The sequence below is a fragment of the Elgaria multicarinata genome, chromosome 1 (genome assembly GCF_023053635.1).
Source record: "Elgaria multicarinata webbii isolate HBS135686 ecotype San Diego chromosome 1, rElgMul1.1.pri, whole genome shotgun sequence".
Classification (NCBI taxonomy): Eukaryota; Metazoa; Chordata; class Lepidosauria; order Squamata; family Anguidae; genus Elgaria; species Elgaria multicarinata.
This window is the reverse complement of record NC_086171.1, coordinates 44,907,544-44,920,088: the sequence shown is the minus strand read 5'-3', so window position 1 is coordinate 44,920,088 and position 12,545 is coordinate 44,907,544. Positions and strand designations below refer to the sequence as shown.

The window sequence follows — 12,545 nt, the reverse complement described above, 5'->3', positions numbered from 1 at the left end:
TCTTTTGATGCCTAGTGTCTGATCACTGTTGTTGTTTTTCTTCATGTCACCACATTGGCTGAGGAGGAAAATTGTCTGTGGTGGTATAGGGGAAACTTCCTGAGTTGAGTAGTAAGCTGCTGCACATGTACAGCAGCTGGCCATGTGATGACAGCCGCTACACAGAACACTGTGCAATGGCATTCCCATGGTAGTTGTAACTTGGATACAGGCCTTTAGTGATGGCTAGACTTACAATTTAAGAGTGGTATCCTATTGTGCCTGTGAATTTGCAAGACTCACCTCATGTGCAACGGGACTTTGAGGTTTCTAAAAATAACCACAAACAAGCAGAAACTCTAGTTTCCGGAATGGAGCAGGTCACTGGAGTTTGCAGAAGAGAGCTCCAGTAACCTGTCCCGATCTGGAAACTAGCATTTCTGCTTGTTTGCAGCATTATTTGTAGAAGCGCCAAAGCCCCGTTGTACAAGTGGTGGGTACAGTGAGTGGAGCAACCCTGTTGGATACTGCCCTGACAGTTATGTTGTAATAAACCCTGTAGCATCAGGATTATGCTCTGCAATAAAGAGTGACGATTTTAAAATATTTATTTATTTATTGCATTTCTATACTGCCCAATAGCTGAAGCTCTCTGGGCGGTTCCCAGCTCTCTGGGCGGTTCACATAGTTTGCCAGTTCTGATGGAATTAGTTCTTAGCAGCTACTAATGATGCTTGGGTGCCAATTTGGAAAGAAGAATTGTACTCGGCTTGGACACCAGGAAGTAACTAACGGAGTGAGCGTGCACGAGAAGATGTTTGGGATGGAATACAATGTATATGAGCACAAGGTTTGTTCCCAAACTTCCACATCATGATTTGGAGGATTGGAGATGTTACCTATGAATCGACGCAGTGAACTAGTGATCTAGGGCTTTTGAAAATGCACATGAGGAAGATCCCGTCTGGATCAGACCAAAAGCCAATGTAGTCCTATTTCCCACAGTGGCTAAGCAGAAGCTTCTGGGAAGCCCACAACCAAGACATGAAGGCTATAGTCTTTTCCCACTGCTATTCCCCAGCAACTGGTAGTCAGAGGTATGCCTTTGAACATGGTGTTTCTGTTAGCCTCTCCTCTGTAAATTAGTATAATCCCCTTTTAAAGCCATCTAAGCCAGCAGCTTAGATCACCATGTAACATTCATTATGCAAAGAAGTGCTTTCTCTTGTCTGTCCTGGACCTGTTTCAATCAATGTCCTGGGTGACCCCAACCTCTGGTGGGCTGAAAGAGGGAGAAGCATTTCCTTTTCCCTTTCTCCACACAATGCGTAATTCTATAAATATCCTGTCTTCCCCTTGTCCAGGGATGGGGAACATGTGGTCCTTCAGAAGTTGGTGGACTGCAGTTCCCATCAGCCCTAGCCAGCATCACCGATGGTGAGGGATGACGGAGAGCCACATGTTCCCCATCCCTGCTGCAGTTCACCCTTCCCCCACTGGCTCCTTCAAGATGGGTTGGACTACAACTCCTATGGCTGGGGATGATGGGAGTTGTAGTCCAATCCTTCTGGAGGACACCAAGTTGGGGAAGGCTGCCTTAGTCATTTTTTCTAGACTAAAAAGACCCAAACAGGGGAAATGCTGGAGAAGACCCAATTTCTTTGTGGTACCCAATGGTGGCTTTCCACTAGTAAAAATTGTTTGAGTGCTTGCAAGATGAGTGTTCCAGATTTCACCAACCATCCCAGCTGCTGCAGCCTTCAGTGCCAGAGGGTCCTCTAGTCTTCCAGAAGAACTGTTTTGGGGATACAGAGAGCCGCAATGGGTAGGCTGGGAGATCAACAAGAAATCAGTCGCACCTCATGCAAGCAGAAGCACTTTCCATTAGTGCAAGGCCACACTGGACACCCTAACAAGGGCAGCTGCATGATAGCATTATATGAAGGCATTACAAGACTGGATTTTAAAAATAATAATTCCTGTCTTATTGCCCTCTATCATGTAATTTGCCTTTTTCACTGCTGCCATCCATTCAGTTGATATTTTCATTGGGCTATCCACTTTGACTCCCAAGACTCATTTCATGGTGGGGCGCAAATAGTTCCTCTTTCATCATTATGTCACCACCATGGTGGTGTCTCTGCGATGTCATCCAGTGAGGGATTTTTGGGTGGTGTAGGCTCCAGACTGTAACACCTTCAACTCAGCTTGGGAATTCCTCTGGACTTGGTGCTAATGGGAAGTTCAGGCGGCAACGATGGCCAGCTTAGGCTGGTATACCAATTGTGGCCTTATCGGGGGAGGAGAGACCTTGCTTCAGTTATCCATGCGCTTGTGCTAGTGAAATCCAAGCTTGACTACTGTAATTTCAGGTGGTAATTTCAAGTGTACTCAGTGCAGCTGCCTGAATGCAGGTGGGGCTAGTTGGTCAGATCATGTGATGCTCGTATTGTACCAGTTGCATTGGTTGCCAATGTATTTCTGGGCCCAATTTAGAGCGCAGGTACTGATGTTTAAAGCTGTAAATGGCTTGGAACCTAATTATCTAAAGGAATCACAGCATATTTGTCTGCCTGCACTTTTGAGTTCTGCGTCTGAAGTCCTATTTAAATGCTAGCCTATGAGAGCATCAAGGTTGGTGGACGCACGGGAGAGGGCTTCTTCGCATTGGCCCCCATGTTTGAGGAATGCAATGCCAAGTGGAGTACATCACGCCTTTAAGAGACTCATTTGTTTCCCATTGCTTCTTTCTAAACAGATTTTACTAGGTTACTGAATATAGGATGTGGCTTTAGCTGTAATTATTTCTTGGATTTTAGTGTTTTTACTGGGATAGATGCTGGTTTTATTCATTATTAGGGGGTGGTACCTCTCCCTATACATGCCTGCCTGAGATTTGAGATCTGCTGGAAGAACCCTCCTCTGTGTTCCACTAACGCAAGATATACATTATGGTGGGACATGGAAGAGGACTTTCTCTGTTGTGGCACCCCTCTGGTGCTGACACTGGTTTCATTTTGACGCCAAGTTAAAACATGGCTTTTTATCAAAGCCTTCAAGGGCTAAACTCCCCATGGTTACACATAGTTTTAATTGATTTTAATTGTTTCATTTCTTTAAAAAGATCTACTGGTTTTAATTTGTTAACGATTTAATACATTTTTAGCTGTGTAAATTATTTATGTTTCTCTTGTTCTGATTTTATCTGCACGCCGCACTGAGATCCCAGTGATAATAGGGAGGGATAGAAATGTTTTACTAAATAAATAAATAAATAAAATTTAAAAAATGAAATGTATTTGTTCTGAAGCATTTATAAGAGGCCAGGAATGGATTATGGGGAGCATTGAGAACAAGAGGTATGTTTTATTTATTTCATTGATATCCCACCTTTCTTCCATTGTGGAACTCAAGATGGCAACATATGGTTCTCAGGTGGTCTCCCCTTCAAGCACTGACCAGACCCAGACCTGCTTAGCTTCAGCAAGGTGGCTGCTTCATGTGCCTTAAGGCCAGAGTAGTGTTCAACCCAGTGCTGGACATAGAGGAAGAAGTGGAGGATAAAGATGTTGCTGACCTTTACTCTCTTGTCTGATTCATCTTTGGAGAGGTAGACTAAACTATCCCTGCCAATCATCCCAGGTTCATCACTGTGATGTCCATGACACATTAAACACAGCAACACACATTTCCTATAGTAAATGTATGTTGTACATTTATAATTCTCCTCCAGTATAATATGGGGCTTGCAGTAAGGAATAATCTTAATTATCATAACATCTGGAAGATGCCCAGTATGGGTTTGCTAACTTAGCACAGGGGCTAGAAATTGTGTTCTGGTTTAGTGAACTGGCCTGGGAGAACAAACAATTGGGACAACAGTGGATCCTGGAAACTGTGGTACCTTTGATCTGTTTGCCTTAACAGAGCTAATATTAAAATGTTTTTTTTAAAGGAAACATTTACAGTATCTATTCCTTACAGTGTCATGGAGTTGGGTAATGGGAAACAAATGAACTTCATATCAGACTGGAAAATTCCCTTGTCCAGATTGCATGGCTTCTAAAAGTGTGCTAATAATGCCTAGAAATTTAAAGTATTTCTTTCCAGCTGTGTTCCAGATGTTACTGATGACATCAAAATGCTATAATGGAACTGCATTGTTTTTTAAATGAGGGATGTTTACAAAATAAAGGCAAGAGAGTCATGTTTAACCCTAGGGTGACCATATGAAAATGAGGACAGGGCTCCTGTATCTTTAACAGTTGTATTGAAAAGGGAATTTCAGCAGGTGCTATTTGTATATATGGAGAACCTGGTGAAATTTCCTCTTCATCACAACAGTTAAAGCTGCAGGTGCCCTGCCCTCTTTTAAATCTGGTCACTCTGGTATAGCTCCTGCACTTTAACTATTGTGATGAAGAGGGAATTTCACCAGGTTCTCCGTATTTATTTATTACATTTTTATACCCCTAATAGCCGAAGCTCTCTGGGTGGTTCACAAAAATTAAAACTATGAGGAACAGCTATGAGGAACATTTTTAACAGCTTTTTAACAGCATTTAACAACGTTAAGTTTGTTTTTAATTGGCCCCACAATTGTTGTTTTTAAATGGATACTGTTGTTTTTATACTGTTTTTATGTGTGTGTGTGTGTGTGTTTTTAAATTGTATACTTTTAATGTTTACTATTTTAAAATGTTGTAAACCGCCCAGAGAGCTTCGGCTGTGGGGCGGTATATAAATGTAATTAAATAAATAACATGGTAAAACAACCAATAATCTAAAAACCCAAATACAAAATACAATATAAAAAGCACAACCAGGATAAAACCACACATCAGAAATTGATATAGGATTAAAATACAGAATTAAAACAGCAAAATTTAAATGTAAGTTAAATTAGGTATTAAAATACTGAGAAAATAAAAAGGTCTTCAGCTGGCGACGAAAAGAATACAGTGTAGGTGCCAGGCGGACCTCTCTGGGGAGCTCGTTCCACAGCCGGGGTGCCACAACAGAGAAAGCCCTCCTCCTAGTAGCCACCTGCCTTACTTCCTTTGGCAGGGGCTCACAGAGAAGGACCCCTGTGGATGATCTTAATGTCTGGGCAGGTACATACGGGAGGAGGTGTTCCTTCAAATAACCTGGCCCCAAGCCGTTTAGGGCTTTGTATGTTAGTACCAACACTTTGAATTGGGCCCGGACCTGGACTGGCAGCCAATGAAGTTGTAAAAGGACTGGCGTGATGTGGTCTCGCCGGCCAGTCCCTGTTAGTAAATGGGCTGCCATATACAAATGACACCTGCTGAAATTCCCTTTTCTTTGCAACTGTTAAATACACAGGAGCCCTGTCCTCCTTTTCATATGGTCACTCTATTTAACCCTAACTTGCAACGTGGCAGTCACTCTTAATTTACTACAATATTTGCGTGCCTTTTACTTCTCTGTGCCTCTCTCCCCTCCTTCTGCCTTTATTCTCCTTCCTTTTGTAAAATGGTAGTCGGTTTTCTAGTGTGAACCACCACAGATCAGGGGAATCCATGTGTTGGGCCGTGACATAGGAAGTTGCCTTACACCAATGCCAACCATTGGTTCATCTAACTCAGTATCATCTACACTGATTGGTGGCAGCCCTCCAGGGTTTCAGACGGGTGTCTTCCAGCTTTATCTGGAGGTGCTGGGGATTGAACCCGTGATCTTTTGCATGCAAAGCAGCTGCTCTACCACTGAGCTACTGCTCTCCCTCTATAATGTGGAATGGAAAAGTTCTTGATTTTTCTGCGGACATTTTTCCATTTCATAAGTTCAGTAGTAACTATGAATGGATGCCAACTGCAAATACAATATTGAAGATACAATTAATATTTTTCAGGTGATTATCCCCAGAAAGTTGTATTTATTTATTTATTATTATTTCTTACCCGCCTCTCCATTTTGATCTAGGCGGGGAACAACAATTAACAAAAAAATACATAATACTCAATTAAAACATAATAGATATTGTTAAAAACATCCTAAAAACATTTTTAAAACATCTTAAAACTCCACTGGATAGGCCTGCCGGAAGAGCTCAGTCTTTAGAGCTTTCTTGAATGCTAGTGGACTGTTAAGTTGACGAGTCTTCTCCGGCAGGCCATTCCACAGTCTGGGAGCATTTGTATCCCGCCCTACATCACAAGGATCTCAGGGCAGCATACAGTATGTTAGAGAATACATAGATGTCATTGAAATACATAAATGTCTCGATGTGAAATGGAATTAATAAGTAGTGGCAGCACAATTGAAGGTGCCTAAACAATCTCAGTGGAAGAGAGTTGAACTCTGTTGAAATAGATGAGTGGTTGTCAGCATATCATGCACAGTTCTTTAGGTTGCTAAAATGTATTGGTGAGTCAACAGTTTTCAGTATCTTTGTTTTTTCCTTAAATGTAAACCATGTAAGGGGAATTGCATGCTATTGTTTTTCAATATTTACAAAGGGCAGTATCCAGTAGGGTGCATAGGCAGCCCTCCTGGGTCCTGGCCTTGGTCTGTACGTGGTCCCGTACTGTGCATGGCTACAATATCACGCTTCCGGGAGCAAATCCTGACACGTGCAAAAATGCATGTTTCTGGATGTACCATGACCTGTCCCTTCTGGAAACACAAAGACTCAATCAATCACTTTATTACGGTCCGAGACCAGCACAACATTAATTCAGCAACAACAACCATACAAAGTAGTACAGAGCCTTAGTTCCCATCTCCCAGAGATTTAACAGTCCTCTGAGGTTAATAGGTTATGATGTGTCCTCATAGCCAAGTGGCAGAATTTAGCAACCTTATAGGTAACTGAGGGGTTTCTATCGGCAAGGAGGAACTTGGTATAAAATTCTTCGGTGTTACCTGGAAAGTGCTGTAGTAGAGGACGGATTAAGCCTGTCTGGAAACACATATTTTGCACATGTCAGGGCTTGCCCTTGGAAGCGCAATATTGCCGCTTCATGTGGACCTGGGTTGATGGAGCTGTGCGCACACACTCCCTGGAGGCCTTGCAGGCCTGATGGATGTGCCAATTTTGTAAAATCCGTTCAGTCTGGATTTTCCCTCCCCGTGGAATAACCCTGTTGGGTGAGCTCCATTTGCTTTAAAAATAAATAACCGCAGCCAATTTATTGGGGCCCACTCCAGCTGAACCTGTGTAACCTCTGGGCATTTGTTGATGGTTCAAGTGTCTTCTCTCTGGAGACTGCCTTAAGTCTGCCTCATTAAATTGTCTCGGTGCTTTGACACTCTTTACTTCAGTCGAAGCCCTAGTAATGGCTGGAGGCTATGTTGGTCTTTGCTCCCAGCGCGTATCAAACTTACTGTTGTCAGAACTCAGTTGGGTACCTGTCCCTTATCATAATTTTTCTTCCATACTAGAAAAAAGAAAAAAGAAAAAGGGAAAACCAACCCAAACTGCCTGGGATGTATTTTCAGGTTAATGAAAAGCTGGCTGGTATGTTTCAAAGGAACTAAATAAAGGATGGAATGCATTGGCTACAGCAAACTATTCTTCTGAACCTATTTAATAGGTGTGCTACTTATTTTCTTGGGCTCTGGACCTGATACTAGGGCTTCATCTGCCACCTGCAACAGTTTGAACGGCACAATACTGTTTGTCTAGCTTTGAAATAGCAAAATTAAGACTAGAGGAGGGCCAGGATCTCTTCTCGATCATCCCAGAGTACAGGACATGGAATAATGGGTTCAAGTTACAGGAAGCCAGATTCCGGCTGGACATCAGGAAAAACTTCCTGACTGTTAGAGCAGTATGACAATGGAACTAGTTACCTAGGGAGGTTGTGGGCTCTCCCACACTAGAGACATTCAAGACGCAGCTGGACAGCCATCTGTCAGGTATGCTTTAGGGTGGATTCCTGCATTGAGCAGAGGGTTGGACTCGATGGCCTTATAGTCCACTTTCAACTGTACTATTCTATGATTCTAGTGAATATAATTGAAATTCAGTGTATGATGAGGCATGCCAGTAAACATGTACATATCTGTAGCATCTAAATGTGGGAATGTTCTTCCTGGGTTATACAGAAATTTGAGTTGTGATGTCTCAGACTATGGCAAGGTATGAAAGTAGATTGCTAACAGATAAACATCTCCTCTGTCAGATATGGGAGGGTGCATAGCAGGTCAGCGTTCCTCACATCAAACTCGGGATTGTTCACATTATGCACATCTATGGCACACGCTGAACCATTTGGAACATTAAATAGCTGTGGATTTCAGATTGCTTAGAATATTCAATCAAATCAAAGTTCTAGCCCTCATGAGTTCAGAGTTTACAGCCTTAATAGCCTGGTACGTGCTGGGGATCTTGGTAATTTCCCAAGGCCGAGGTTAATGGGAGATGTCTCTTCTTCTATCCACTTACATTATTTGTCAACTTCATATGAGGAAAAAGAGAGCTCCCAAGTATTTGCAGGTGTAACACAGTGGCTGAGAGATTGAGCTACTATTCAGAACATCCTTGGCTGGAGTTTCACTTCTCCTGGAAGAGAGTTTCATCCATGGTGACTCCAGCTGTGTCTTCCTCTTCTGCAGGCCTTCCATAACATTTCCTCCTTGCTCCTGCTATCTGAATGCTTGGGGCAATCTTATTTTCATAGGGTAAGACTATGGAAGTCCATCGCTTTCTTCACACCCACAGAATAAGCCCTTGTTCCCAAGGAGCCGGTGCCAAAACAGACACTGGTGTAATTGGCAAACCTCAATGGGCTGCCCTGCTTCTTTACTAAACTGTGGATGCTTTTCTTGAAGGCCTCCGAATCGGCTTCCGCTAACAACCCTTTTAGTGAGGAAGCCGCGTTTGGTCAAATTACCCTCCAGTTTATTGCCATGTAAGGGTCAGCCAGAAAGCCTTTCCAGAAGTATTTAACTGTGCAGTAGATTTTGGAACTGGGCTGTGTGTGGGGTGGGTGGGTTATTTTCCTTCTCACTTTCTGCCCCTCTGTTTTATTCCTCCCTAAAGGTTTTCCTGGTATTATTTTATCAGTACATGTCTGTAGGATTGTGACAGATTGTATTTTGCATGGAAAACCACAAGACTTTTTTCTCAGACCTGGGGATGGATGGAACAGCCTATTTATGGTCTTTGTCATTTTCGTGCATGCTCCATTATTAGCCTGTCCCATTTTTTTTCAGTGCGAAAATTTACATTTCAATCGCACACACTTTCACCCATAAAATATGCGTTCTGATCCGAAAAATAGCATTGCAAAATCCAGAGGTGTGTGCATCCCAAAGGTTAACTGCATTCTAACCTGATTAGTCCAAGAAGTACACATGAGGTTGGTTCACTTCAAAATGTGGACTGAATGAAATTCTCCCCCGTCCTTACTCAGATCCCAATTCTAGTCCAATACTAATTCAGAGATGTTGAACCGCAAGCCCAGGAGCAGATTTGGCCCTTCTGGGGTCCGAGTCTGGTTCTCCCGGGGTTCTCCACATGGTCATGCCCCCACTTTCCCTCAACCACCAATCATTGAGTGGTTTCTTGGCTTTTATGCCTTTTCTAAAGCCTACTTTCAGGCAGGAAGAGCTTTAAGCGAAGTATACTGGTATTTTTGGCTGCACCCCTTTTGCCCCACCCACCACTGGGAAGTGGCCCCCGAGAGCTGATCTGAAATGGAATGTGGCCCCTCAGGCTGAATGAAGTTCCGCACCCGTGCACTATGGAGAGCCAGTGTGGTGTAGTGGCTAAAAGTGTTGGACTGGGAGTTGGGAGAACCGGGTTCTAGTCCCCACTCAGCCATGGAAACCCACTGGGTGACTTTGGGCCAGTCACACACACTCAGCCCAACAAACCTCACAGGGTTGTTGTTGTGAGGATAAAATGGAGAGGAGGATTATTATGTACGCCGCCTTGGGTTCAACGGAGGAAAAAAAGCTGGGATATAAATGCAATAATAAATAAATAAAAAGAGCTCTGGCTATTGGGCTGTATAGAAATGCAACAAATAAATAAATAAATAACCACTATACCACATTGGCAAATGCCCATATTAAACAGCCAGTCTTGAAGGAAAATGTCAGGGGGGGGACACACTTTCCTATGGATGGCTAACCCCATGAGGCAGCATTTTGGCATAGATGCTGATTAATCCCTCATCCCACCCTGATGCCATTCATCTCCTCTGTAATCAGAAGGGAGAGAGGAGTGCTGCTCAGTCTCTCTTCCTACCCCCCCTTTCTGTACATTCACACCAAGATGTCTGCTCAACAGACTGGCTGGCTGGAATTTGTTTGAAATGCTGATGCTGTCTAGTGAGATTGGCTCAGAAAAAGGACAGGTAGGCATGGTGAGATGTATTGCTGCTCTAAGGGGCTCCCTGCCCGATAAGGTTCACGTGGCTGTGGTCCGGAGGAGTAGAAGACTCCTCCCTCCCATCAAGGGGCCAAAGTAGCCAATTGCAGGCAGACTCTTGAGTAGCAGCTACAGCTCTTGATCTCTCAAGTACCAAAGAGTAGGCCTGAGTGCAAGGGTGGACAACTTCCAGGGTTCTGGAGGGGGTAATTCCCACTTTGAGCCCATGGGGGCACACATCCCTGCCACCGTGCTACTGAAATCTGGCAGTACAGTAATGACATAAAAGCAGTGGTTCACCATCAAATTTCAGCATGTTGGCATTGGTGGACAAAGAGGGCCAATTTGGCTTTAAAACAAGGCATGTGGGGAATGTGTGGCTTGTTTATGGCTAAATTGGCTCTTTCTAGCCAATAAATGTGGTTTTGTGGTGGGATGAGGCACTAGTCAGCATCTGTGTTAAATTGGCTCTTTTTGACTGCTACCACCACACTGGCGGTGGAGAGTAACAGGCCGCACCCGCAACAGGGGGACCTCATGCAGTCCACGGGCAACTCGTTGCCGACCCCTGCATTAGTGGAAGGGGGAAGGAGCAAAAAATATTCAGGCTTCAGGCTCCCCAGCCTAAGGATCTAGCTCTGTGCCTGTTTTAGGGCACTCCCCAACCTTAAAGATGTTAAATATGACAATGAAAATATATATATATATAACAGAGGGTATTGTCAGCTCTGACCTCTTTCTATTTTTCTACAAAATCTTAGTCGCATGAAAAATCAGTTACATCATTCAGCTTAATAACGTGCTTTCATACATTTGTGCTGATGCTAAGTACATTTTTTGTTACGTATTTAGAAGAATACACTGGGAATAATTGAATGCTTAACTGATCCATTTCAATTCTTTTAACATTGCAGTCCACTCATATTGCCCGAGCCAGCTTCCAGGTTGACGCGTTTGGATCTTCTTTCATCTTGGATGTAGAATTAAACCAGTAAGTATATAAATATATTAATTGATATTTGACTTGTACACTTGTATTTTTTATTATTATTATTTTTAGCATTGTATACAGTAGGCTGGATCCAGGATCTGACTTCCATTCATGGAAGATGCTTCCCTCTGATTATGGGGGATCCTCTTCCTTTATACCATACCATTCAGAAGGGTTCCCCTATCTGATGTGTAGCACTTTCAGGGGCTGGAAGGGCTGCCCTGGGGAGAGGGGGCAGGGAAGTCTGTTTCCACCAGCCCAGTCCTACATCTGGAACCAACCAAATAGGTTCTGATATTTTCCACTTTTGCATCTCGATTCCGGTCTTCATGCAGCCTGGCATTATCTCAGCTTGCAGAAGGGACGATCTATCTATTTGTCTTTTTTCTAAGCTAAGAAGTCCCAAATGGCTTCACCTTTCCTCATAGGGGAGTTGCTCTAGCAGGTACTCAGCTACTTACCACTTTGAGAAAGAGGAGAAGTAAAAAGCAATTCACTGAGTAGGTGAGCAAGCAGGAATTGTGGGGAATGGTGTACTGGCATTTTGGTCTCTGATTTGCTAGAGACAGTTATTAATATGAAAAGTGAAGGCATTCTGAGAATTACACCTGCCTTTGGCCAAAATAGAAAAGAAAAAACTCCTATTGTTAATCTCTCTATGAACTGTATTGTCTTATAACAGAAAAAGATAATCTTAGGCCATAGCTAGATGGGGCAATATCCCGGTGATTGCCCCGGGATCATCCCTGTGCATCCAAATGATGCACAGGGCATCTAGGGAGCAGGGAAGGATGATCCCTCCCTTGGCCCGGGATGACCCCTCCCTTGGCCTGGGATATCACCTTACAGTTGTAGCCTGCTTTTTCTGTGGTCTCGGGATGATCCTGATACTGCGGAATGTGTGGCCCAGTGTTGCGGTTTGTCCCGGCTCCTCGTGAGTAACTGCGAGGAGCTGGGAGCCGGGCACGGGGCACAGAGCTCCTCAGGAGCTCTGTGCCCATCGGAGGTGGGGTAGGGGGAGTGGGGGATTTTTTTTAAAAAATAGTTACTATTTGTGCACGAGCGCTCGTGCACTCCATCCCCTTTAACAAAAACAAAAGAAAATGGCGGGCACGATGTCGCACGCTGGGTGTGAACCAGGACGACGATCTTGTGATCATAAAATCGCGAGATCGCTTTCCTCTCACCCCCCTCGTATAGCTGAGGACAAAGTTTTGTTAAAAGAGCCTA

The 12,545-nt window shown here is 43.7% G+C and overlaps 1 protein-coding gene across 9 annotated transcripts in view; it reads left to right on the top strand.

The window, feature by feature from the left end:
* The window catches only part of ADAM22 (ADAM metallopeptidase domain 22), a 170,481-nt gene that overhangs the window by 22,374 nt on the left and 135,562 nt on the right, over nt 1-12,545 (top strand). For all 9 annotated transcript variants that reach the window (XM_063127178.1, XM_063127241.1, XM_063127223.1 and 6 more), the window contains exon 3: nt 11,239-11,315. In XM_063127178.1, the coding sequence (XP_062983248.1) occupies nt 11,239-11,315 (77 nt within the window). The remainder of the gene's footprint in view (nt 1-11,238; nt 11,316-12,545) is intronic.